General features: G+C 39.2%; 1 protein-coding gene across 9 annotated transcripts in view; it reads left to right on the top strand.

Moving 5' to 3' along the window:
* The window catches only part of Ralgapb (Ral GTPase activating protein non-catalytic subunit beta), an 85,825-nt gene that overhangs the window by 42,550 nt on the left and 16,001 nt on the right, over positions 1 to 27,274 (top strand). For 5 of the 9 annotated variants that reach the window (XM_085697099.2, XM_048440912.3, XM_085697100.2 and 2 more), the window contains 10 exons: positions 265 to 422; positions 3,951 to 4,133; positions 6,053 to 6,204; positions 11,578 to 11,765; positions 13,531 to 13,637; positions 14,786 to 14,938; positions 15,760 to 15,969; positions 19,200 to 19,358; positions 23,355 to 23,520; positions 25,263 to 25,385. In XM_085697099.2, the coding sequence (XP_085553225.2) occupies positions 265 to 422; positions 3,951 to 4,133; positions 6,053 to 6,204; positions 11,578 to 11,765; positions 13,531 to 13,637; positions 14,786 to 14,938; positions 15,760 to 15,969; positions 19,200 to 19,358; positions 23,355 to 23,520; positions 25,263 to 25,385 (1,599 nt within the window). The remainder of the gene's footprint in view (positions 1 to 264; positions 423 to 3,950; positions 4,134 to 6,052; positions 6,205 to 11,577; positions 11,766 to 13,530; positions 13,638 to 14,785; positions 14,939 to 15,759; positions 15,970 to 19,199; positions 19,359 to 23,354; positions 23,521 to 25,262; positions 25,386 to 27,274) is intronic. The other 4 variants (XM_085697103.2, XM_085697105.2, XM_085697102.2 and 1 more) reach the window with 2 other exon arrangements.

The raw sequence follows: 27,274 nt of genomic DNA, 5'->3' as shown, positions 1-27,274 counted from the left end.
TAAGACACTATTTTTCCTTATAAGGATGGTACTGAAATTGCCAAGTCCATAGTGTTCTTTGTCAGAGTGTAGACTGGGAGCTAGAAGCTGGCCCAGCCCCATGTGTGCCTCATACACCATCAGTCAGGCCTGGTGCTCAGGCCGGTGGGCGGGGAGCATAGCTCTGTGTGGGTGCCCATTGTGCTCACTGTGGCTGCTGTGGTCTGTGCCTGGTGGAATGCTGTGCTTCTGTTACTAATGCTTAGTTGTTTTCCCTCCCTGTGGATGTGGCATTGGGTTATATCCTAGCTCTTAATACAGATTCAGCTGCTGGGCTCCTGATTCGCAGCATTCATCTCGTCACCCAAAGACTCAACTCCCAGTGGCGGCAAGACATGAGCATATCCTTGGCAGCTCTGGAGCTCCTCTCTGGTCTGGCAAAGGTGAGGACAGACCCTTATTTCAGTCCAGCACACTTGCGTCATGCCATTTTTTCTGTATTCTGACACCCACCCCTTTGTGTAGGTATTTGAGGGTTGTCAGTACATGTACTTATTTTACATCCAGAGTATACAAAATTGAACCTTCAAGTAAATTTTGCAAAATGAAAAATAGGTACAAAGGATATGAATATTTCTGTTAAAGTATAGAAAGCATTTCAATACTGGTGACTATTTGCACATAATAGTATATTTACTGCTTTTATAAAGAACATTTATCATAAAAATATTTCTGTGATTACTATTTTCTGTTGTCAGTATTAAGCAAATATTGACTGTGTATTCAATTTTCTCTCACAGTTATTTCAGTTTTGTGGAACCTTAGAAATGGGGTTCACTTGCTCTTAAGCCTCAGTCTCTCTTTCTTGCTCTCTCCGTGAAATTCATGTAACATAAAACTAGCCATTTTAAAGCAAGTGATTCAGTCCTGTCAGTACATTTGCAGTGTCTTTATCACCCCGGAGGGAAATCCTTAAGCCTCAAAGCAGTTGCTTTCTTGTTCACTTTCCCAGCCACCACCTCTGACAGCCACTCGTCTTCATTTTGCTTCTTTGGCTCTACCTAATCAGGACAATTCACAGAAAGGGATCAGTAGGAAAATCATGTAATGTGTGTCATTTCAAGAGTGCCTGTTTTTCTTGCTTAAGAAGTAATTTTTTGAGTAGGGCCTTTTTTCTGATTGCACAGCACCATGCTGAATGTAATTATTACTATTTGTTTGCCTGCTCATCAACTGAGAGGTATTTAGACTGTTTCCGTCTTTAGACTTTACTAGTAGAGCTGCTGTGGATGTATGGGAACATGTATTTGTTTGGAATATCAGTTTTCAGTTCACTAAGGAGTGAAATTCTTGGGTTTGTGGAAATTCTGTTTAACTTTTGAAGAACTGCAAATAGTTTTCCACAGCTACTGAGTCCTTTTTCATTCCTTCCAGCAACATGCAAGGGTTCCAATTTTTCCACATCGTCACTAGCATCTGAGTATTTTTTATTATTGAAATGGAAAAGATTATTTTTCAAATACCACTTGGTGTTGTGAGGAGGATCAGATGAGATGAAAGTATAAAATATATTGTGGTCATGTAATGATATTCATCACAGAGTGGTAGTGTCTGAGATGAAGTTTAGGCCTTTACTTTAAAGTTGTCTTACAAATTGTGAGAGACAAAATAGACAAGAAAACTTAGTATGTTCTCAACATTACTTGGAATTTAACTGAGAAATCCCCAAATGTAATAGATATATGTGGAGCAGTTACTGATTTAAACATTAGGATGGCCATTCATGAGAGATGGTGGACCACACAGAGAGCAAGGTGCTGCTCCCTATGACTTGTGATCTACTTTCAGTTTAAGATATGTTTAGCTTGTATGGAGCTCTGTTCTGAACCTGTCTCATAATATAATGGGTTAATACTACCTGATTCCATTCTCTGTAAAGATAGAGTTGATTAAAACAGTCTTATGTTTGAACAGGATTGAATGAATAGATTAGTGGTCTATAATTGAGACTTCATGACCACACTTTTGTGGCTGTCTGGTTTTTAACAATGGTGCAAAGATAACTCTAAGGAGAAAGGTTAGTCTTTTTGACCAGTGCTAATGGTAGAAAACTTGGTTTCATACCTGTTTTGTATATGGTAGGTACAAAAATCAGCTAAAAATGGGTTGTAGACTGAAATGTAAAAATGTATTAGTTACTTGTCTCATGCTGTGACAAAATCCCTGACAAAAGCATCTTAAGGATGGAAGGGTTTATTTTGGCTCACAGTGCAAGGGTACAGTCCATTATGGCGGGGATGTCAAGGTGGCAGGAGCTTGAAGCACCTAGTCACGTTGAGTCTGCAGTCAGGAAGAAGAGAGCAGATGAATGCTTGTGCTCAGCTGGCTTCCTCCTTTTTATGCAGTCCAGGACCCAAACCCAGGGAATAGTGCCACTCTCCTTTAAGGTGAGTTTTCCTACCTCAATATCATTAGTTGTTAGGGAAATGTAATTAGATTCACATTGAAATACTATTACATACCCAGTAGGATGACTAAAATTGAGGGCCAGGAGAATAGCTTAGGGTAAGAGTGCTTGCTATGCAAGCATGAGGACCTAATCATATCCCCAGCACCTATTTAAAAAGCTTGGAATGACCACATGGACATCAGGTGGAGATAGAAAGATCCCAGGAGTTTTCTAACTTGTCAGCATAGCTGAAACAGGAAACTTTAGGTTGTGTGAGAGACCCCTTCTCAAGGGAATAATATAGAAAGTGATAGAGCTGTGGGTCGAGACCCCTTTGGGGGTTGAATGACCTTTCACAGGGGTTTCCTAAGACCATTAGAAAACACAGATATTTACATTACTATTTATAACCGTATCAAAATCACAGTTATGAAGTAGTAGCAAAAATAATTTTATGGTTGAGGGTTACCACTACATGAGGAACTATATTAAAGGGTTGCAGCATTAGAAAGGTTGAGAACCACTGTGATAGGGAAGGCACCTAGCAGTTCTCCTGTGGCCTTTTCATACACAAGAAAGAGAGAAAGGAAGGAAGGAAAATTTAAAAAGATTGACCATACCAAATGTTGATGAGGATATAAGGAAACTGTTAATGAGAATGTTAATTGTAATAATCATTTTGGAAAACAGTTTGGCAGATCCTTAAAAATTTAATAAAACATGTATCTTATGACCCTCTCATTCCAGTCCCAGTATATAAGAGAACATACATCCAGTCAGTGACATGGATGTTCATAGCAACTATATTTGTAATATCCACAGGATAGAAATAACTTATATGTCTATTAACAGGTTACTGGGTAGACAAATTGTGCTGTATTCATACACTGGAATATACTCAATAAAAAAAAGCATTACAAAAAGTAGATACATTTGGAAGTAATTATGTTAAATACCTTTCCCCAAAGTAGTAGTCTGATCTATTATAATAACAGATAAGCAGTTCCTCACAGAGGGGGACAAGAGGAATGGGAGGAAGCTTACAGAGGTGCATGAGGACATTTGGGGGTGATATTTATATTCATTTTCTGATTGTAGTGATGGTTTTTTGAGGTTATATATTTTGAACGTGTAGCTTACTGTAATTTATAATTGAACTGCTAAGCTGTTTCAACTAGACTTTTGTGGAGAGCAAAAACCATCACTGTGAGGTTGGGTTAGGGACTTTAAAAACACACACATATTCCATTGCTGGCCATTCCTACACATTTTACAATACACGTAAGTACACCCAAGAGCTTTGAGTTTTAAGGTGTAAACAACCATGTTAAAGTACTGTTTTAGGGTTTGAGAATGTCACTTTTTTATAGTATATCTGTAATATTCTGTTCCTCTATATAAATAATATTTTAAAACAAGACCTCTTGTGTATCACATTATCAGATAGGCTCAGTTGCAGGGCAAATGCTTGGTGTAGTGGCTCCTGACTGACTGATTTTGTTCCTTAAATGGATATGCTTAGGTGAAGGTGATGGTTGACTTGGGAGACCGGAAGCGTGCCATCAGTTCTGTGTGCAGTTATATTGTATACCAGTGCAGTCGGCCAGCTCCTCTTCACTCCCGGGATCTGCACTCCATGATAGTGGCAGCATTTCAGTGTCTCTGTGTCTGGCTGACAGAGCACCCTGATATGCTAGATGAAAAGGTGAGCTTATTCAGTCTTGAAACACCAAGTAGGAATAAAACTGTTTGTTGAGAAAATACCTTTTAAAAGAGAATATCTGAATTTAAATACAGTGTCATATACTTTGAATGTACTTGTTTGATTTCAGTAGGACACTTATCTTTTGAGCATAACTTATAAACTGTCATCATGCTTAGATTTGTTTCCAATAATCCCACAGAAAAATTCTTTATGAAAGAGAAGATCTTGCCTAATTTTTCTTTTATTAAAATGATATTCTCATTAATTCTAGTAAAAATTCAAACTGTATTTTCAACATATCATCTTCTTTTACCAAAACCTACTCTCACTTCCCTACCTACCCAATTTTGAGATTTTTTTTTCCCCGCATCTATTGAGTTCAGTTTGTGTTTCCTAGCTACTATTGGTAATGAGTCTGCCCTGGAGTATGGTCAGCCTACCACTGATCCTGTCATTGAAGAAAGTTGATTCTGTCTCTCCTAGCAGCTATCATATATGATCACATATGCCTATAGTTCCCCAGCTAGTGATAATATTTTTTGCCTATTTCTACCATCTTCGTGCTGAAATTTTGGTTGAGCAAACTCAAGCCTTTTGTATGCTTTCACAGTCTCTATGGGCTCATATATGCAACTGCTGATCTGGAAAAGTACTTTTTTTTTTGACAGGATGGCAGACTGGAGATAGCTAATAAAGCTATTTGGTTTCCTATTATCAAAGACGGGCATTGAATTGTGAATCTACAAAGCTAGGGCACAGTTTGGCTGTACAAGTTACGTTTATTGAATCATCCCATTTCTCACAGGTTTCTGCAATTTTAAATGGGCACAGATACCTAGTCTTTTTTCCCCCACTGTACTTTAGAGGGAAGCAGGCATAATAAGCTCAGTGACATGAGAGCTTCCCAAGATCACTGATATTTAGAAAGGAAGCGATCTTTGTAAGTAATTTTGTTGATAAAATCTGAGTTATTTTCATCATGACTTTCAAAGTTATGATGTCAAAAATTGTTTACAGTACTAGACTTGTAGCCAAGTTTAATACAATGCTTGCTTAGCATTTTTGAAGCACTCAGCTTGATCCCTAGCACGACATTAACCAGCTCTGATGGTGCCTATTTGTAATTCCAGGTGCTTGGCAGGTAGAAGAAGGATCAGAAGGTCAAGGTCATCCCTGGCTACATAATGAGTTAGAGGCCAGCCTGGGCTACATGAAACTCTGTTATACAAAACAGTTTTAAATAGAGATTATTTTAAAATGTTGGTCATTGATGTTGGGGATGATAGCAACTTCTTGTAATTCTAACACTTAAGAAGCAGAGGCGGAGGGTCCTGGATTCAGGGTCAGCTTGGGCTACATAGTGAGTTTGAGGCCAGCCTGAACTCCATAGTGAGATCCTGCCTCAAAAAATGAATAATTAACCTCTTTGGTATATTAACCATCTGGGTTTGGCAGAATTTTCTTCGGAATCTATTTTACTCATTCCATGACAATTTTGTGAGCTCTGTAGCTTATAAAATTAAAACCTATCTTTAGTCTTCTTCTGAACATACAAATTTAGTTCTTTTAAGAGAAACTTAATGGAAGTATAAATTTATTTTATTATGATGCAAACATATCTGTTAAAGAGCATTAGCAACTGGAACGTCACCCCTGAAACATAACCATTGTTATGATTTCCTTGTCTTCTCTTAACCAACCTGAGGTTGTGAGATGGCTCAGCAGGTAAGAGTGCTTGCCCCCAAGTTTGATGACTTGATTTTGATCATTAAGTCCTATACGGTGCAAGGAGAGAGCCAGCTCTCAAAAATTGTTCTCTGCCCTTGATTTGTACACAAACACACATACACCCTCTCTTAAATAAATAAATGTGTTTGAAAAATATTTGAAAAAACCATTTTGTCTTTTCCTGCTTCTAGGATTGCCTTAAGGAAGTATTGGAGATTGTAGAACTGGGTATCTCAGGAAGCAAATCCAAAAACAGCGAGCAAGAGGTCAAGTACAAAGGCGATAAGGAGCCAAACCCTGCGTCCATGAGGGTAAAGGATGCTGCAGAAGCCACTTTAACATGGTATGGAAGCAGCCGCTGAAGGCTGAGCTGTAACAGACAGGGCAGCAGTGTTCTGTGCTGCTCTGTTTTCCTTGTTCAGCACGGAGTAACTTAGTCTCTGTAGGGTACTGCGTCTCCAGACACAAAATGGAAAGGGAATACCCTTTTTGTCTTCATTCTTAGATCAACAAGAAACTAGAAATTTGGAATCTTTGCATTTCCATAGTAACTGATAACTCAGGTCAGCTCATATTAGAGCTAGGAATTATCTTAGAGCTACTTCATCTCCTTCTTTGATGGCTTAACCTAGAGTTGAGATGTGACACAGCATCAGATCTGCTACCTAGTGCTGGTCTCTTCTACATCTTTCATGTTCTATTCAGCTAGGATTTTTTTTTAACTCCCTTTTAAGAGCTTGGTAATAGAATCATGCAGAATAATCAGATTCAGTTACTTAATGAGTAATATCTGGCACAAAGTCTTTCAATATTGGTGGATAGTAAGTACCCCAAAAGAAGATATATAAATAAAATGGCAGGGAGCTGGGAGTAAGTGAGTGAGTTATGGAACCGCATTGATGGAGCTGAGAAAGTCCTTTGTACTTGGTGGATGGGGAAACTGGAAAGAGGACTGGATTTGGGCACATCTGCAGATTGAATAGACTGCATAAGTAGAGATTGCATTGATTCCTAGAATATGTAAAGATGTAGCTCATGCAAGAAGTATGAATGAAAACCTAAGAAAACAGAACTAAAGGAAGGAAGAGTTAGTAAGGACTGGCTGGAAGATTGTGTGTAAATCAGCTCTGCCTAAGATCCTGACATCTTTTTTGAGTGCAGTGTCCTTTACTGCTTAGGGTTATATTCAGATTAGTTGGATGTGTTTCTGTTATTCTTGGGCTTCAGTCATAATTTTCAGGATGCTTGCTTTGCTTTTGTTTAGAACTATGCACTATGGTAATGGCTAGACTTTGAATACATTTGTTTAGGTTTAATTAATAGCTAGAAAATTGGTGATGACAGTATGTGCTTGTGTAACACCTGGGTGGGGAGCCATAAAGTTCCATAGCACCGGGACTTGATATGTGTCAGGAAGAAGAAGGCTGAGAGATAAGCAGAGAGAATCTTTGCTCACTAAGAGTTCTTGAGTTCTTTGTGCTGCAGGAAACCTGTTCCACTTTGGCTCGTTGTTTTTGTGAGTATGGTTGCTACTGGGGGCTGCCTGTGTTCCTGGGGTCTTTTTCCTTCAGTCTATAGTTGTCTAAATAGCTCTGTCTTCATTTTTTGCTGTTTTGTCTGTATTAGGCAGTTCACCACAATGTCTTTAGTTTCCACTCTTCAGCAGTGCAGAGTTTCATCATGGTGGGGAATCTTCCCAATCAGTTTTCTATTCTCTCACAGTTGCTGCTTTTCTGTCAGCATCACCATTGGTTGTTCTGTTTTGACTTTTTTTTGAGGCAGGGTTTCACTATATCTGGCTGTCCTGGAACTCACTCTGTAGACCAGGCTGGCCTCAAACTCTCAGAGATCCTCCTGCCTCTGCCTCCCAAGCACATTTGCCACTATGCCCAGCTGCCACCATTGTTTTCAGTCCTCCTCCCCCTGGATTTATGTCTCTGTCATTCCTCATGAAGCCAGCAACTAAGTCCAGCAGACTATCTTCGTAAGGTCTCTCCCCGTCCCCTGAAGCCTGAGATAGTATTCTGTACTAGGTCACCTCACTTCTTGCATGATTTCTGTTTCCAGTCTAACTCTTCCTGTTTGTTTTGCACTCTGTGGCTAAACTCTTCTTCAACACTATTTCATCCTACTGCTTGAGTGGTTAAAAACCTTGAGTAGATCTCTGGTTTCCTAACATGTCTGAATTTCAGTGGAGGGTCAGGGAGGTGTCCTGATTTCTCCCACCACTGTTCCCTAACACTCCCTTGCCATGGTTGGGCTACTTATAGTGGTGAACTGGGCATGTTCATACCCACTTATGCATCTCTCCTGTATTTCAAACATTACATACTGTTCAATGCTCACTACTAGCTACTTGTACGAACCTTTTTATTATTCTGATTTTTGAAGGACAGTGATTTTCACTACCTCCACACTCATTGTATGCCTGTCTCACATAAGGTGGAGTTCCATACTATTACAGTCATATCAAGTTTTTTTGGTGCATGCCCGTCTGTCTTTGATAACATTTATAATGTTGACATATTAAAAGTATAAATTCAGAATTTGTGCTCTTAGAAGTCATTTCAGTGGTTCTTCTGTGTAAGGCATATTTATTAAATGCTTAGCATTTAATTTGGGTTTAGAGTCTAGCCCCTAAGATTTATTTTAACTATTAAAAGCTTGATGTTCTGTATCAAACTAAAATCTCTCATGTTAACTTGTTCTCATTGGTTCTTATTCAGACTTTTGGTAGTAATTCTTTCTCCAGGAAGGAGCAGTATACAAAGACAATGTTTATGTTGCTGTGGTTCGTTTCTGCTAGTGCCTTCACATGGTTTTGGTACTACATGCATTTGAGTACCTTTATCATCCTGTCGCCCAGCTGTTTAGCTTTGACCATGTATCTCTCACAGGAGGATCACTGAGTACAGTGTACTATATGGGATCCAAATGTCGTCAGACTCTATAGGGCAGTGTGTTTCATCCACCTCTATTGGGAGACAGCAACAAGACTTTGCTCACTGGAGAGTCACATTGAGTTAGCTGGACTCTTGCCTTTTCATGTTTCCTTTTCATCTGTTGTTCTCATCCTGTGCTTATTGCACAGTGTTGAAATTTCTTTTTGTAAATATTCCACATCATCTGTAGTCTTTTTAAAGCCTAACTCTTTTTCTAATATATGATATCTGCAGATTAAGTTCTAGTCTTTTGAAGGTTTTTTTTTTTCTTAATTATTGCTTTTCCCCTCCTCCACGACAGGGTCTCACTATGTAGCTCTCTCTGATTGTCCTAGAACTCACTGTGTAGACCAGGCTGCCCTTGAATTCTCAGAAATCCTTTTGCCTCTGCCTCCCAAGTGCTGCTCTTTTTAAAAACAAATCATGTATTTATATGTATGCATGGGTATGTGGATGTCAGAGACAACTTTTGAGAGTCTTTTCAAATCCATTTCATGTGAGTTCCAGGGACTCCAACTCTGCTTGTTGGAATTGATACCAATAGTCTCTGCGCACTGAGCCATCTTCCTGGTTGTTGTTTGTTTTGTTCCAGATTCTCAACTTTTTAAAGCCCAGGCTGGCCTCAACTTCATGTCAATCCTCCTGCCTCAGCTTTCTAGGTATTGGCATACAGGCATGAACTAATATTATGAGCTTGTTTTATGTGTTGTCTGAACACTGCTTATAGAAAGCAGAGGTTGAACCTCAGAACATAACAGCAGAGACTCTCTGGAGGTTCACAACGATGTTTAAACTTTATCTACAGGTTTATTATGACACAGTCAAGTACTTGTCATGATTTCAGAGATGTTTACTCAACATTCCAGTCTAGTCACTACCAGGAAAAGAAGAATGTGATGAGGCTGGTAATGATTTAATCTAAGTGGCATAACCTCTTCCAAAATCCTGTTTGATACATCATATATCTTCTGTGAAACATGACAAGCTCACCTGGCTTTGTGACATCTGTCTCTGTTCTGCTGGAGAAAGCCAAAGCTGTATTTTCTAAGTACTAGTCTCCTGGATGGCTCCTGTTTTTCACAATCATTAGAGTCCTGAACTTACTGAGTTCCCTCATTCCTTGAATTGTAGCAGTCCTTCTAGGAGTGAAAATTGCAAGGAAGACGTCTGCTGGAAAACAGTACCTTCCATCGTCAGAGATCTTAGCTGAGGCCAGGGTGTCCAAGCTGAAGATTGATTGATAAATGGTGTTGAGGGTTGTGGAGATGGCTCAGTGAATAAGAGCACTTGCTGTACAGCCTGAGTTACTGGGTTCAGATCTCCAGTACTCATGTGGAAAACTAGACATGGCTGTATGCATTCCCGTAACATCAGTGCTGAAAGGGAAGGCAGAGACAGGAAGATCACTGGGGTTTATTGGCTGCCAGCCTAGTTCCACAGTTATTAAGAGACACAGTCTTAAGGGATTAAGGCAGGAAATGATAGAACAGGACTCTTTATTTCCTCCACATACACAACACCCATGTATGCATATAACACACATGCAACACATTCAAATGTGTACACATATACAAAGGTGTTGAGTAGTTTTCTGTATGGGATGCATTGATACTACATGGTAAAAATCTGTTTAAATACAGAATGTTTTTTCTTTGAGCATCAGTGTATTATAAATGAATAAAAAAGTGATAATAAAAATGGAAATAATGATGGTACTTATTTGATACGGTTATTATGAAACTATATGAAAAATGTATATAAAGCCTAGAATAGTACTTGACACAGAGTTAGGTGAGTTATTAAATTCTTGCTTGTATGCAGAAATCTTTATTCCCCCCTCTCTCTATGTGTGCATTAAGTATATACACACATGGTGTATACTTGCAAACGTTTCTGAATGGTAAGTCTTGATCAGTGAACCTCTGCTTGATAAAACATTTTGTGTCATAGATTTATTTATGACAGTTTGAGATTTAACTCTTAGTGTCTCGGACTCCTTACTTGAAATGAGGATATATGTATTCCAGGACATGCACGAAATAGTCAGCAGGTCCTGGGATTTTGGGCCTCTTAACAATCACTTAGCTCTTTGGAGTTTTACATTTCCTTATCTGAAAAGTGATGGGGTCTGGCTGATCTTTTTATCCTTTTCTCAGCCTAAGGTACTTTTCTGTCATAATCCAGAAACCTGGAGCACACAAGCAGAATTTTAAATGTGTTTTTAGAAGTTTCCTGATTTGGAACTGTAGTTCGTCATATTCCCTGGGTAAAAGAGAGAAATTTGCTTGCAATATTTCATTGGGATGAAGCAGGACTGGGCAGGCAGAAGAACAAAACTGCTGGACAGTAGAGGCAGTTGCAACAAAATGCTCAAGCTGACTTGACCTTGAGTGTTCTTTCCAGCCGGGGGAGGGGGACTTGTACCTAGGAACCTTGCACTAACTAGTAGTTGAATGTGGAATGCAGTGGTCCCCAGTGAGGCGTCCATGGCTGAGGGCAGTTCGTAGGTCAGTTGAAAGCTGTGGCTATTGTTACTCTGCATCTGGGTGTGGACATCAGCATCCACAACATCTGGGGGAAGACCTTTCATTCTTGGGGTACAGATTCTACCCAGCATGCCATGGTATTTTTTGCCACAAATACTAAATCTGACCTGTGAAGAGGAAGCATAACTGTGTCTAGTTAATTCAGAGGAGCAGAAGGATATATAGATCTAAAAGGCCAAGTTAGAATTTTCTTTAGGAATTAATTGTTCTTTATTCCATTCTCCGTAGTATCATGCAGTTGCTTGGTGCATTTCCTTCACCCAGTGGTCCTGCCTCTCCTTGTAGTCTGGTGAATGAGACCACTCTGATCAAATACTCCAGGCTGCCAACCATAAACAAGCATAGTTTCCGGTACTTTGTCTTGGATAATAGTGTCATCCTGGCAATGCTGGAGCAACCGCTTGGAAATGAACAGAGTAAGTTGTAGCACTCGTAGCTTTCTCTACTGCTCAAACAGTGTGTTCTCAGTTTTCCCAGGCATGCAAAGTCTGAATTCCAAGTAACTATTTGTCAGAAAGACTTGGAGCTATAAGATAAACCACTGGAGAAACAGGGGTCAGAAAATAGAATGTGCAAATGAAGTAGAACTGTTTAAAGAGTGTTTATGTACGCTTGAAAAGTGTCTCAAACTTTGATGTAAAGTTTACCTTAGAGAGATATTTTATATTTACTATATATACACCAGTCATTGTCGGTCTTTCTTTCCTTGTTAACCTTGGATCCTGCCCCTCTACTCCCTTTCCCTTCACCCATACTTGTTCTGTTTTGGTTGCTACTACCCACACAGGCTAGAAATTTGAGATAGTCATCTTTGTTTCCTCCTTCTGTCACTTCCTTATATAATTAGTCTCAATGTCTCTATTACCCCAGGGACTCTTGGATCTTTCCTCTGTATTCCTCCCAGTATATCTGAATGCAAGGCCTTATTAATTTCTTATGTTGATTTGTTGCATTTTCTTTCTACCTGGTCTGATATCCCCTTTGGCAGTTCAAAAATTTGCTTGCCCTTCCCACTGCCCTCCTTGCACCATAGTGTTCATCCTTAAGCATGTAGATGTGATCTGGTGAAAAAACTTCAGTGATTGTTTATTGACAAGACATGTACTATCCCACGTTTATGTGGCTCACAGAGGGTGCGTGATTTGCTTAGGGTAACTTGAGAAGTATATAACTAGGATTCAAATTCAGGTTTTCCAAACAATACTATTTTCTGTTGTTGTCCCACCACAGTAGGACTTCCTCAGTGACTAAAGACACATGCAAAGGTAAGCGGAGTCTTTGAGTCCTGTACGGCTTCTGTTGACTATAAGCAGGATGTCATAATTCTACAAGATGAGAAACCTAGCCCTGGTCGCAATAGACACTATTTCCATCGTAGCATGGTTAAGTTTAGTGACATTAGTATGAAATAGAATGGCACTGTTCATCGTTGGTCAGCTCTGCCTTCTTTACCCCAGAGCTAAGGCTTGCCTGGCTTTCTCTCCTTGCTGCCTACTTTTCATTATTTCACCATCCTCCTACCCCTAAGTCATTTGCTGAACAGCCTGCAGAATCTTAGTGTCCCCTTTAAGCTTTCGGGTTCTCTTGCAAGTTTTTTTAGGCTTGCCTTACTCTTATTCCAAGTAACTTTACTGCATAGGTAGTCTACAAAAAATAAAATTAAAAAATTAACAATTTTATACAATTAAGATTGTTTATTGAAATAGTTAATAACAGAAGAAAAGAGAGTTTGAACCACTTTTGATTTCCATAACTGAGACAAAGAAAAGGAATAAAAAGGATCCTGAACTTTTACATGTTCCTGAACTTCTGCTGGGAGGAAAAAGTGTCTGCCTACAGTAGCAGGACCCTGATCTAAGAGCAGATGTATGTCAACACTTTAGATAGCCAGCCTGTTTTCTTTCATAAAAGTTGTCTTCAGCATTGGAAGTTTAAGAGTGTTTGCCATTATAGATACCATTTCACCAAAACATATGTGTAGAGGAATGTGAGGATGTTAGGAGAGTCAAGCTAGAGTCGGTCCAGAGTGGGGTGGTAGTCATGGTGCTTAGCCATGGCATTGCCATTTAGGAGGCGCTGTGCTAGGGCTTTGATCTGAAGTGTTCTGCAGGTGATAGCAGGTTGTATATTAATATGATTGTTATCTGAAGTAAAAGTTTTTGCATATCAATTTTATTCTAGATGATTTTTTTCCCTCTGTCACTGTGCTGGTCCGGGGAATGTCAGGAAGACTTGCTTGGGCTCAGCAGCTTTGCCTTTTACCCAGAGGAGCAAAAGCAAATCAGAAGGTACATCAGAAGTTACAGTGTGTGAGTGAGTACATATATATGGGTGCATATGATTGTGTGTGTGTGTCTGTCCGTGTGTGATTTAAACACTAAATAACATTTCAACAGAAAGTCACAGGTTACATGTTTCTGATCCCTGGTGAGGTCCTCTTTCAATGAATTTACTTAAGAATCATCTTAGGAACTTAGAATTCTGGGTCTACTGTACTTGTTTCAGGTATCTATAAAGCAAGGATAGTTTTCAAAAGTTTTTCTGGTGATGCTGATACTCAAATTAGGAATAAGAACTACTATTCTAAACAGTGGTCCCAGGCATATTTCTATGCAGCTTTAAAAGTCAGACGCATACTACATATGGGAGAAGTTTGCATAGGCCTTTGAGAGGTCTGGCATGTAGGATTTAATTTCACATCGTTTTGCATGATTCATTCTGTATAATTGCTAATATGCTATACAGTTTATTGCAATATTTTGTAGTATTTAAAATTAAATGGTTATTTTCGGCTTGTTGGAAAGTTCAGATAAAGAAATGTTAAATCCCTTGTCATTTTTCAGCGAGAGCTAGCCATAGTTTGATAGTTCATGATTTACTGAATTTCCTTCACTTTTCTTTCTGTATAAGGTTTGCTGCTTTTTAAATTATTACTTTCTAAGAGTTTACTATTCCCCAGCATTTGGATTCTCTCCAAATTTAACCCCTGAGTCTGTTAGTGAACTAAGCCAATTGTATTCCATCAATGACTCTGTAAGGCTCAGAGGGGAGTGGAGTAGGAAAGGCACTGAATTCACTAAAGGTCCAGGTATGCCATGTACAAGCGAGGGCCTATGCTCTAGTAATAGTAAATTTAGCTAAGGTTCTGATTGAACACACTTTCTAGAGATGCCTGGGGAGCTGAACTTACATTTTATTGTGTGAAGTAACTGGAGAGCTCTTAGAAAAATGAAATTGAACACACTGTATATAGCTTTCCTGTTTGCATCATATATATGTACAGCATGTGCAGATTCTTGCTGAGTGTTGGTGATGTCCATGCCTAGGAAAATAGAAGCATTAAAGCAGACCAGGGACATGGCTAGAAGACACATCATCGGAGGTAGTTGTTGGATGATGTGTAATACCTATAATGTCATTTGTGTTATTTTGACAGCTTTTTGTGCCAGAACCTCGCCCAGTTCCTAAAAATGATGTTGGATTTAAATATTCTGTGAAACATCGACCATTTCCTGAAGAGGTGGACAAGATTCCTTTTGTAAAAGCAGATTTGAGCATTCCAGATTTACATGAAATTGTCACTGAAGAAGTAAGACAAGTTACTGTTAGCTCTTCTTAAAAGGATAAATGCAGACATTTTTAGATGGTATATGTGGTCAGGTACAGCATTTAGTGTTAGGGAGAAGAGGTAGAAGATGACTTGTGTTTTTGTAGAAATTAGGAGATTTGACATAACAGAACATGGATGTGTAGATTTGGACCATTTGTTAAGAACTAAACATCTTTTAGAGACAGGATCCTTGGCAGCCTGGGATGTTTGCAGTAGATTTCAGTAATATGATAACATTACCAAACTCTGGTAGTAAAGGCAGTTATTTGGATAGTACAGGAAGTGGGGTTAGGATTGGAGAGAAAATCCTTGAAAGTGGCTCACATCTGAGGCGCAGGAGCATGGTCTAAGTAATTAAGGTTGAGGTGGTTGTATAATTAAGCCAGTTTGTTTGGAAGTATTTTCACACATGAGGAGGTAAAACTTTAAAGTAGGATTGATCAAAAGGTAAGGAATCCATATGGGTAAGTATTTTAAAACACAAGGATAGATACTGTAGAGTGAAGCTAACCATCTGGGGGTCCAGTGAGAAAACAGCTCTGCCCCTCCAAGAGCAGAGATAATAGTGTCCTTTACAGCCAGGAGATGAAGAAACAATTGGTTAGGGAAGAATTTTTGGATATAGGTCTAACTTTGAACCATGTTTGTTTAATCCTGTGCTTTGTATCTGAACATTATTTGAAACATAATGTTGATCAACAAAACTTATCATTTTCTTTGTTGCTTTATTTTTGTTTTAAAATTAAAAGAAGCTTACTTCATTTTAAGGAAATGCTTTAAAAATATCTGACTTATTTCAGTTAGAAGAGAGGCATGAAAAATTAAGGAGTGGTATGGCCCAGCAGATCGCTTATGAAATACACCTGGAACAGCAGAGCGAGGGAGAATTGCAGAAGCGAAGCTTTCCTGACCCTGTTACGGACTGTAAGCCCCCTCCTCCTGCTCAGGAATTCCAAACAGCCCGCCTTTTCCTTTCTCACTTTGGATTTTTGTCCTTAGAAGCATTGAAGGTAATTTTTAGAAAATTCTATTAATAAATATATTCATAAATTAATCACCTGATGTTTCATTTATGATTAATTAATAACTAATTATGATTAATTAACTAATTTATTTATAATTAACCAGCTGATGATAGCTATAATATTTTTATCAAAATGAAGAAAGGTTTAAAACAAGTGAACAAACAAAACCCCAGCTTATATACTCTGCATGCGAATCAGTGGAGTCCTGTGCTGCAGTTGTGTTCAGTGTGGACTCCAGGAAAGTACACCTGTGAAGGGATTACTCCAATGATGAGTTCAGATCTGAATTGGCTTTTTCATGTCACTCTGTAAAAGAATGAAGTTAATTCTGTAGTACTCTAAAATTTTCTTCTATTAATTTATATGTTTGGTCTTGGTTTATAGTTGTAATGATTGAATACAGGGCCATGCACATGCTAGGCAAGCACCCTGCCAGTAAGTTACGTCCTCAGTCCCAATTCTGTACTATTGCCATAATTCATAAGCCATATTCTTATGTTGTATAGTTGGTAAGACTAGCTAATCATTGTGGCTCGTGTTTATAATATGGAGACAAAAGTTCAAAACCAGCTTGTGCCACGTAGTGAGAGCCTGCTTTAAAAAAAAAAAAAAAGCCTGGGGCAATATACCCTAGTATTGTAGCTAGCTAAATGGGTAGTTAGGTAGATAACTTGCTCAGGGGTGGTAGAGAGCTGACTCTCAGAAGTTCTCCTCTGACCTTCACAAAGGTGTATGCATATACTTTACAAAATAAAAAAAAATTAACTGCAGTGTGAAATTAGGTGTGGCAGTGTGCATTTTTAATCCCAGCACTCTGGAGACAGAGGCAGTTAGATGTCTGTGAGTTTGTGGCCAACTTGTTCTACATAGTTGAGTTCCAGGTTAACTAAGGCTACATAGTGAGATCCTGTTTCAAAAATAAACAGTTAAACATACACGCAACCCAAGGAATGTGAAAATGCTCCATGTGCAGCTGAAATACTAACTCGAAATACATTTACCTTAAAACACACACACACACACAAACAAAATTTTGTGAAGGAGCTACAAGAAACATAACAGAAAAACAAAAATATGTGAAGACTGCTCACGTGGTGTCTACAGCATGCCCAACATCCACAGTTCCTCATACACAACTTCAAAGTAAAAGAGGAAAGCTGGGAAATCTGACTATATTTCAAGAAAAATCATTGAGTTGCAAAAATCTGAGCATACCTTTAATCCTAGCATTTGGGAAACAGAGGTCAGTAGATCTCTGAGATTGAGGCCAGCCTGATCTACATAAAAGAGTTCCAGAAGAGGCAGGTGGATCTCTGTGAGTTCGAGGCCAGTCTGGTCTATAAGGGCTAGTTACAGGATAGTCTCCAAAGTTACAGAGAAACCCTGTCTTGAAAAGCCAAAAAAAAAAAAAAAAAAAAAATTCCAGATCAGATCAGGCAAGGATGCACAAGCAAGACCTCATCTCTAAAAATTGAAATAAAAATATCTGCCTTGAATTAGCCTGGAACTGTTTGTAGTCTTCTAATATGACTTCTCTTCTGTTTATATCAGGAAGATAATGTCTATGGTCAGTGTGTTTCCCAACCCTTAGTGGGAATTTTAAGTATCATATTAACTGATCAAGCTCAGAATCCCTACTGTGTGGAAAAAAAGTAATTCTTATCACCCCTGGGAGTGACTTTCCTAAAATAACAACAAAATCACTATGGTCAAAACCTTGCTTTGTTAAAATTTTGCTCGGCAAGATCAAAGATGATAAGGGATTAGAAGAAAAAATGAAACAAAATTGAATTTTAAAAGCTAATGGATTTTGTATTTTTCAAGAACTTTTAGGCTTATAGAACAACCAAGCAATAAGTGTAGGAGTCTCCTTTACACCTGCTCCCAGAGTTTTCTGTGTTAACACTTGCATCGATGTGTTTGCTACAGTAGATGAGCAAGTAATCATGGGTTACAAACTGAAGTCTCTAATTTACATTAGAGTTCAGTATTGTACAGGTCAATAGGTTTTGACAAATTGTTAAAACCTGTGCTTATCTTTGCAGTACTTCAAAAATATTGCGGGTTTTGTGTGTATATGCATGTATGGGCAAATGGATGTTCCCATGTGCAGAGTCCCCACTGCCACCGCAGATCTCTGTACACACTGGTCTCTGTGATATTTTCTGTGTTTTGTCTGTTCCATAATGGCATACAGTTGGAATCATGTACAATGTAGTCTCACACTGTTATTTTTTCCACTTAGCAACAATGCACTTAAAATTCTTCCATGTCTTTTTAGGCTTTTATGTCATTCATTTTTATTAATAAGCAGTTTATCTATTCACCTATTGAAAAACATCTTGGCTGCCTGTACATGTTGGCAGTTATGAATGAAACTGCTATAAAGTTAATGTCCATCATTTCCTGTGGTTATGTTTTTCTCTCATTGGGGAAAAATGGCAAAGTATGAAGTTGCTACATTGTATTTAAGACAGTATGTTGGCAAGAAACTGTCACTTATCTTCCAAAGTAACTGTGCTGTTGCATCTGTATGAGCAGTGGATGAGTTTTTAAAATACATTTTAAAAAGTTCTACATGGGCTGGAGAGATGGCTCAGCTTTTAAGAGCACAGGCTGTTCTAGATGATACAGATGCGAATGCCCAACACCCACATGGCTACTAACAACCTTTATCTGTAACTCCAGTCCCAGAGTATTCTATGTCCTCTTCTGGCCTCCATGGACACCAGGCACACATGTAGTGCACATACATACATGTAGGCAAAATAACACATGTAAAATAAAATTAAATCTCAATTTTTTTTTTACATTTTATAAAGCATATTCTAGAGAAAATAAGCTCTCAAATTATATATACTCTGTAACCTCAGTTGTCTGAAGCAGATAAAAATAGCTTGAAGCATAAACACATTAAGCAGTTTCTTTAGGATCATGGTTGTATTTGTTTCTGCTATATTATAATTTTTCATTTAATTTTTATTAAAATAAGAAAAAGTGGTTGTGGTGACAAACGTCTGTAATCCTAGTACAGGCTGAACTAGAAAGAGTGCAAGTTCAAGGACAGCCAAGACCACATAGTGAGGTGGAGGCTACTCTGGCTGCCAAGTTGTACTGAGACACTGTACTAGAATGGATGACACCACCAAACTGTAAATGCTGCATCATGATTGGAATAACGCCGTGGTAACAATTGTTCCTCTCTCATTGGACAGGAACCCGCAAATAGTCGTCTACCTCCTCACCTTGTTGCACTCGATTCTACCATACCTGGTTTTTTTGATGACATTGGGTATCTGGATCTCTTGCCATGTCGTCCTTTTGACACAGTTTTTATTTTCTACATGAAACCAGGTCAGAAAACAAATCAAGAGGTAAGAATTCTGAATTTTCCCTCTTTTGTGTTACAAACATACAGGACTTTATGTCAGCTGTTTGTACTTGGCATGAGGATTTTGTATTCTGTGCTTACGACTTGTTTCATTTAGAAACTGAGTGCTCATGACCCTGAAGCCTGGTGTCCTGAGCCTTTCTATCCTCAAGAAGCATAGTGTGGGCTCCTTTTTCTTAAGGAATTCATACTCACAGGCAAAGGAAACTAAAACCCCTAAAGGTTAGCCACAGGGAGCCAGAGCTAGGCCTGAAGCTTCAGAAGACTGCAGTCGTAAACTCTTCCTGGCCATCTTCCCTGGGGCTCATGCCAGGTAGAAGCGAGCAGCAGGCTTTCTCCTTACAGGTAATCTCACACTAAGCCATTTCAGCTGAGGTAAAGCATAGACCGTGCTAAAGTAAAACACAGTTGGATATGGGTGACAGGAAAGACTAGGAAGGTGAAGGGATGTATAATATAGGTGAGGATGGAGAGCTGAGAGACATGTCAGGGAATCTGAAGTTTCTGTTGGAAGCAAGTATTGAAACATGGGCTAGACGGTAGCTGTGACTAGAGGAGGGTCAAAGGAAGATGTTTGGGTGCTGTGACCATGATTGGAATTGCAGGATCATTAACCTGTCATTAAATTAACACACCACACCTGTAGAAATTTACCAACGTTACAGAATGTTTCCATAAGAAGCACTGTCTCAAATTGTGCATTAATGAGCCGCAAATTAGTGAGTTCTTGAGAAAGTTTTCATTCATGTTTCTGACTCAGCACACACTGATTAAGTTTGTCCTCTCTGATAGGCTCCAGGGTTATAGGTAAACAGGATCTAGAAGACCATAGAATTTTCTAAGGGAAGGCAGCTACTGAAGTAGCACTCATAGTTTAGCATGTTAATATGGGTGTTAAATTCTGCCTCAGGACCCTGAGAGACCTAATCTGATTTTAAGGTTCTGAGACAAGGCTATTTCCGCAATTTCTGAGTATACACTGACTATAGCATAGATTCTCCAGAGGTAAAGAGTGTATACATCTTTATGAGATTCATCATGGTACCAGTAGTATGCTTGGAGCTTTGAGAAGAGAGAATGGTGGCAGCCAGCAATGAGACTTTGTGTTAGTTTGTTAAAACCCTAGTAAATTGGATTAGTAAGACTAGGGTGATGCTCACATGAAAGTATGGTGTTGTGTGATGATTTACTCTTTCAGCTTTTTGAGGGGCCTACTACTCAGCTCCCAAATAAATCACACACAGAGGTTTATTCTTAGTTATGAATGCCCAGCCTTAGCTTGACTTGTTTCTTGACAGCTTTTCTTAAATTATTCCATCTACCTTTTGACTCTGGACTTTTATCGTTCTCTCTCTTTTTTTTTTTGTATACCTTTCTTTACTTCTTTTTCCATGGCTTTCTGGGGTAGCTGGCTCCTGGTGTCTTCCTCCCCTTGTTTTCTTGCTTCTCCTCTTCCTTGGTTCTCCTTTTATTTATTCTCTGCCTTCCAACCTCACCTATCCTTGCTCCTGCCTTGTGATTGGCTGTTCAGCTCTTTATTAGCCATAAGGTGTTTTAGACAGGCAAAGAATCACAGCTTCATATAGTTAAACAAATGCAGCATAAACAAAAGCAACACACCTTAAAATAATATTTCCCAACAGTATGGGGCAGTTTATCTCTTATCATAAAAGAGGCTCTGAGGCACTTCCTGATCCATTTAGTTTCCTTGGGCTTCTGGGAGCTGTGGGTGATCAGGAAGCTAAAGATTTCTGGAGACTTCTTAAGAATATCTGAATTCTTTCTCTTCCTAGCCAGTGGAGATTATTTTCTGGCTGCTAGCAGGTGAGCTGCAAGATGTATTTGAATCACTTATTGCTTGACTAAAATTTCACAAGTTTTTTGTTTATAGACTTCACATCCAGTCAGGCTACAGTGTAAGATCAAAGCTTTAAAGAGAGCTGGGGTTATATAGTGAGACCCTGTTTCCTAACACCAAAGGAGGGGCAGGTGAGATGCTCCATGAATAGAGAAGCTAAACAAGTCTAGTGGGCTGAGTTCGATCCCTAGACCTACACGAAGGAGAAAATGACTTCCATAATTGTGTTTTGACACTTCTACATGCATGCTATGGCAATTTGCACACTCTTGCACTTTCTCTTTTTTGTTCTCTGGCTTTCTCTCACACAGTATTAAGTAAGTAAATAAATAAATACTAAAAGAGAATTTGAGAGAGCTATGGGTAAATAAAACAAATAGACTGAGAAATAATGACTAACTTCCTGCCCCCCATTTTTTGCTTTTCTAGGCATGTGAGCAGGGTATTGCCATCAGCATTGTATAAGTGACTAGAGATTTATGGATGAGCTGCTTCAGTCATATGAGAGGAGCCCTTAAAAATATGGCAATTTTAGGATCTTGTTTTTGCTAACATTCTAGGCCTGGGGCAAGCTAAGGGAAGTCTTACTTTTAGAAAATTCTCCAAATGGTTTGGCATATTCTTCTCTGCTTTTTCACTTTTACTTTGGAAAGGAATTCCTTATTTTCCTACCTTTAGAACTGAGAGCTTAAGAGCAGCTGTTTCTCTGTTGTGGCAGCTGCCCAGTGTATTTCAGATCAGTGAGCAGCGTCTTTGGCCCTGAATCCCAGCATTGTTCTATCACTGTGTTTTGGTTTTTTTTTCATTTACTGTGATAAAATACTCTAACAAAAACAACTTAAGAAGAAGGGCTTATTTAGCTCATAGTCCAGGTCCATTGTGTCAGGGAAGTTGGAAGCTATAAGGGGCTGGCCACATCTCACCCATACTCAGGACCCAACCATGAATTCATGCAGGCTTGTATTTTTTTCCTCCTTTACATCAGTCCAGAATTGTGCCCATGAATGGAACGTCCTGCGCCAAGGTGGGTCTTCCCACCTCAGTTAACCCATTTAGAAAATACCTTGTTAGGTGGCAGTGATTCCAGCACCTTGGAGGCAGAAGCAGGTAGATCTCTAGTGAGTTCAAGGCCAACTTCATCTACATAGTAAGTTTCAGGATAGCCAGGGCTACATAGTAAAACCCTGCCTAACAAATAAAGAAATAAAGACCCTTATAGGCGTGCCCATAGATCACCCTAATCTAGACAGTTCTTGAGATTCCTTTCCTAGATTTTGTCAAGTTGACAATTAACACAAACCATCATACTGTGACAGTCAAAAACATCTCCAGGCTTGCCACTATCGTTTTGACCTCCAGGAGAGAATGACTTTTAATTTTTTTTAAATTTAATTAATTTTTTGCCCGTGGCCATCCATATGCCATGGTATGTAGGTGGAAGGTCAGAGACCAACTTGTGGGAGTCTGTCCTCTCCTTCCACCATGTGGGTTTCTGGGATCAAATTCAGATCATCGGGCTTAGTAACAAGATCTGTTATGCACTGAGTTATTTTGCCAGCCTCAAAACCTGTTGAGAATGAAAGTTTCCCCTCTTTGTGGCTACTTTGTTTTCCTGTACTTCCTGTCTTCTTGTCTTTGGACTAAGGAAAGGGCATTCTTGTATTCATTTATTAGTTATACCTCATCTTTATTGAGTTTGCAGTAGGCTTATAGTTTTGTTTCATTTCTCAAGGCTGTCACCACGCACCTGTTTTACATTTCTCATTGACAGACTGCCAACTGTGAAGTCAGGGACATTTAATAAATGTTTACTTTTAATAAATAGGTCTGCCTCAGTAATCGTTTTGCCATAGGGATAGTTTAGGATTTTACTTACTTCATCTCTTAATCTTCATAACCCTCATAATCCCCATTTTACTGTGGAGAAACAGAGACAAGGACCAGCCAGTCCAGCCAACCAACTCCAGAACACACATTTTCACTGTGGGTCATATATTCCCCAATTCACTCTGAACTGGGTCTTGATTTGTCAAAAGTGTCAAAGCTCATTAGTTTTCACGTGTGTTTATTTTACAATATCCTTGTATTCCCTTCGTAACTGATGCTTCCTGTGTATTTCAGATTTTAAAGAACGTGGAGTCTTCTAGAAATGTTCAGCCACATTTCCTAGAATTTTTGCTCTCCCTTGGCTGGTCAGTAGATGTGGGCAGGCATCCTGGTTGGACAGGACACGTGTCCACCAGTTGGTCAATTAATAGCTGCAATGATGGTGAAGGGTCTGAACAAGGTAAAGCTCATAAATAGCTGTTGTTTCTTGTTTGTTCCTCCCTCCCATTTCCCATGAATCCTTTAGCATTTTAAACAGTTTATATCATGGAAAAGTCTCCTTTCCTCAGTTCTAGTCTTCTTAGGGTCACGTTTAGTTTGTATATTCTCTTTTTTTAAAGTTATCTGTTTTGTGTAGGAGGGTTGGGTAAAGAGGGTACAAATGTACCTATGGATGTCGGAGGACATCCTGAGGGAGTCTGCTCACTCCCACTGTTGTGTGAGTTGCAGGTATGAACTCAGGTCAGTTGTAGGCAAGAACCATAACCTTCAGAGCCATCTTGCTACCCTAATTTGTCTAGTTTTATAGGTATTTCCTTTGTGTAGGGTAAACTAATACAAAATTAATTAACTACTTACTATTTACTGTGCTGATGTGTTTCTTTTTATATGTAAAGAAACAAATACAACTTCTTATATTTAATAAGTCTAAAATGTATCTAATAAATAATAGTTTCTTAACAAATGACTGTTTTTTCTACTAACAAGATTTTTTTTTTTTTTTTTTTTTTTTTTTTTTTAGAGGGAGAGAGACACTCCCTGTGTATATACCAGGCTATCCTAAAACTCACAGAGGTCAGCCTGTGCCTCACTGTCCTGGGAAAAAGAATGTTTGATAGACTTTTACTCACTAAACCAATCTTATTGGCCCTGGCTTAAACTTTGAAGATCATTTATTTCTCCATGGGACCAAGAAATTCCATATTGTTTGAGTGTTTTATGTAATTATCAGCACAAAAGCACTCATTTTATTTGTAATTTTCCTTTAGATCTGTTCTCTGAATTTTTTTTCTTAATTCCTACTTGTCTTCTATTACGCTAAAGAAAGGCAGTATCAGACTTTACATACAACGTAGCCTGGAAAGGAGAATAACTGAGCTGGAGTCTTTTTTCTCCCTAAGCCCGACTCGATAGAGAAATTGTGTTTAGAGTCTGTTCCAGAGTAGGGTCAGGCAGAGTAGCTGCTGGTGCAATAACCAGAGCAGATGCAGAGTGCTCCCGAGAGTCTCAATTGTGGCCTGGACCTAGTTTTGTAAGTAGAATGTTATTGGAACTTAACCATACTCCCATTTGTGAGCTGTACATGATTGCTCTGGTCCTACAGTGACAGGATGGTTGTAGCAGAGACATATTCCCTGCATCAAATATTCTCTGTCTGGTCCTTTGCAGAAAATAGATGTCAACCTCTGCTCTAAACTTCTTGCTTACCACATCTTCACCAGCGTTAAGTATCCTAATATGTTAGGTGAAATCTTAGTTTTGTGATTGGAAAAGTAAGCATGTTTTCATATATTCCTTTCCTGAAATCTGTGCCATCTTCCTGTGAAGGTCCTGACACTATGTCATATTGATTATTATATATTCATTGTAACTAAGACTTAGACTAGTTCAGACTGTTGGGACTCATTTTGGTGTAGAGCAGATACTTCTAAACTCCCTGTGTGTTTTTACATCACTGATTACCAGAGGAGAGAAAGCAGAAGCAGAGCTGAGGAGCAGTAGAGTGTAATTTCACAAACTAGAAAATTATTACATGAAGTTATTATAAGGACACTTAACCAATACTCATGATGTTTTGTTCTTCTCACCTACAAATTAATTCTCTTTGGGACTGCCATTGCTTTATAAAGTGACTGGAATGCATGAACAGGAGGTGAAGGTGCCCAACTTTAACTTTACTGATACATTGTTCCTTAATCCCAGATGAAGTAACTTCCTCTGAAGATGCTGGGGCTAGCATTTTCAGTGGGCAGAAGAAGGTGCTGTATTATGCTGATGCCCTGACGGAAATAGCTTTTGTGGTTCCTTCTCCTGTGGAGTCCTTAAGTAAGAACATGTTTTTGCATAGTGCTATTTTAAGATCTGTTTGTATATTCACTATTTGGTGTGTTATGCATTGGAGGAGATTTTTGAAGTCATCAAAATGAAGGCATTCTTTAGCTTCTAAGCAAGGATGTTATAACTAGATTATACACAAGTATGAGAGCTATCATCTCATAACATTCTCTAGTGTGTTAGTTACTTTTCTGGTACGATGACCAATATCTGACAGAAATAACATAAGAACCAGACTGAAACATTCAGGCTATCATGATGGAAAAGACATGGTGGAGTGGCTTAGTCCATGGCAGTGGAAACATGGACAACTTCTTACATTATGGCATACTAGGAAGCAGGGACCAGGGCCCAAACCAGCAGCCAGACTATAACCTCAAAAACCCCCTTCCCAATCACCTACTTCTGCTGGCTGAGTACCACTTCCTAAAGGTTCTGCAGTCTCCCAAGACAGCACCAATAACTGGAAAGGAAAGGACTTAAAATAGGAACCTACAAGCAATATTTCAGATTCTACTTCACTACTCTGTCTCTAGCTTGATGCACAATGCTTCAGTCCAGCTCTTAAGAGTTGCCACAATGTAACATGAAAGGCTGGCTTATTTGGGTTTTCTGCCCTGCCCAGTTCCCCCAGCTGTTTAGTCCCAGAGAAAAATCAACCACACAGAGGACTCTATAAGTTATAATGCTGATTGGCCCATTAGGTCAGGCTACTTATTAACTAACTCTTACATCTTGATTAACTCATTTTATCTGATCTATTTTTAGCCATGTGGCTCAGTACCTTTTTCAGTGGGGCAGCTCACATCCCACTGCTTCGGTGGCCTGGGCAGGAATGGGAAGAATCAACTTCCTCCTCTCCAGAATTCTCCTGCTCTCCTTGCATCATTTCCACTTCCTGTCTAGTTTTCCCGCCTACATCTCCTGCCTGGCCAATCAGCGTTTATTTAAAACATGATTGACAGAATACAGACAATTCTCCCACACCACCACAATACTAACAGTTTCCACACCATTAAAAATTCCATGTCTCTTCTCAGACCCTTGGTAGCTCTCAGCTGCAAGCCCTTGTTAAATAAAAAATTACATATGTCTGATATAGAGTGACACAGAGTAAAACATTCCTTTCCTAAACTAGGGAGTAAGAAAATAGCCAAGAAAGATGGGGCTGAAGCAGGACCTAATCCCAAAAGTCTAAATACTAAATCATGTAACTATGTGTCTGGCAGTTTGAGAACATTGTTATGCTGTATGAACTCATAAGACTTGACCATCCCTGCCCCTATGTCCTTGGCAGTTGTAGAACATTGTCAAGTCCCTCTTAGTCTGACTATTCCACCTGTAACTTTTCTTGACAAAACCTCCCTTGTGCCTGACATCCTGTAATCTCCGTTGTAACTTTGGTCACAGCCTGCTTTAGAGCTTCTTGCAGGGTTTCTTACCCCATGCTACACTGCCTGGCCTCACAGGCACATCTCAAAGACGGGATAAAACCTCCATAACTCCACAAATCTTTTGAGACAGCATCTCTCTGTAGCTTAGGAGCCTTCCATCTTATTCCAGCGGTTGAGGCCTAGCTGTCTTATGAGTTAAGTACCTGTCTGGTTATTTTGGTCGAACAGCCTGCACCAGCCAGTCTTCCCAGACCTAGAGCCTTCTTCACTCACACGGTGGCTTCCTACAATTGGTTCTTAGCCTACAATCATGATATATGCCTAATACCACTTGCCATTTGTGCTGTTACTCAGCTTCTGGTGATACTCATATTCCAGGACAAGAAAGAAGGCTCTGATTTGAAGTGTTTATTGCTCTTTGAGATGATCTGGGTTTGATTTCCTGTACCTATGTGGTAGCCTACAACCATCTGTAACTCCAGTTCC

Source organism: Myodes glareolus, chromosome 10 (genome assembly GCF_982192425.1).
Source record: "Myodes glareolus chromosome 10, mMyoGla1.1, whole genome shotgun sequence".
Lineage (NCBI taxonomy): Eukaryota > Metazoa > Chordata > Mammalia > Rodentia > Cricetidae > Myodes > Myodes glareolus.
Note: the sequence above shows the minus strand (reverse complement) of the source record. Positions and strands in the feature narration are given on the sequence as shown.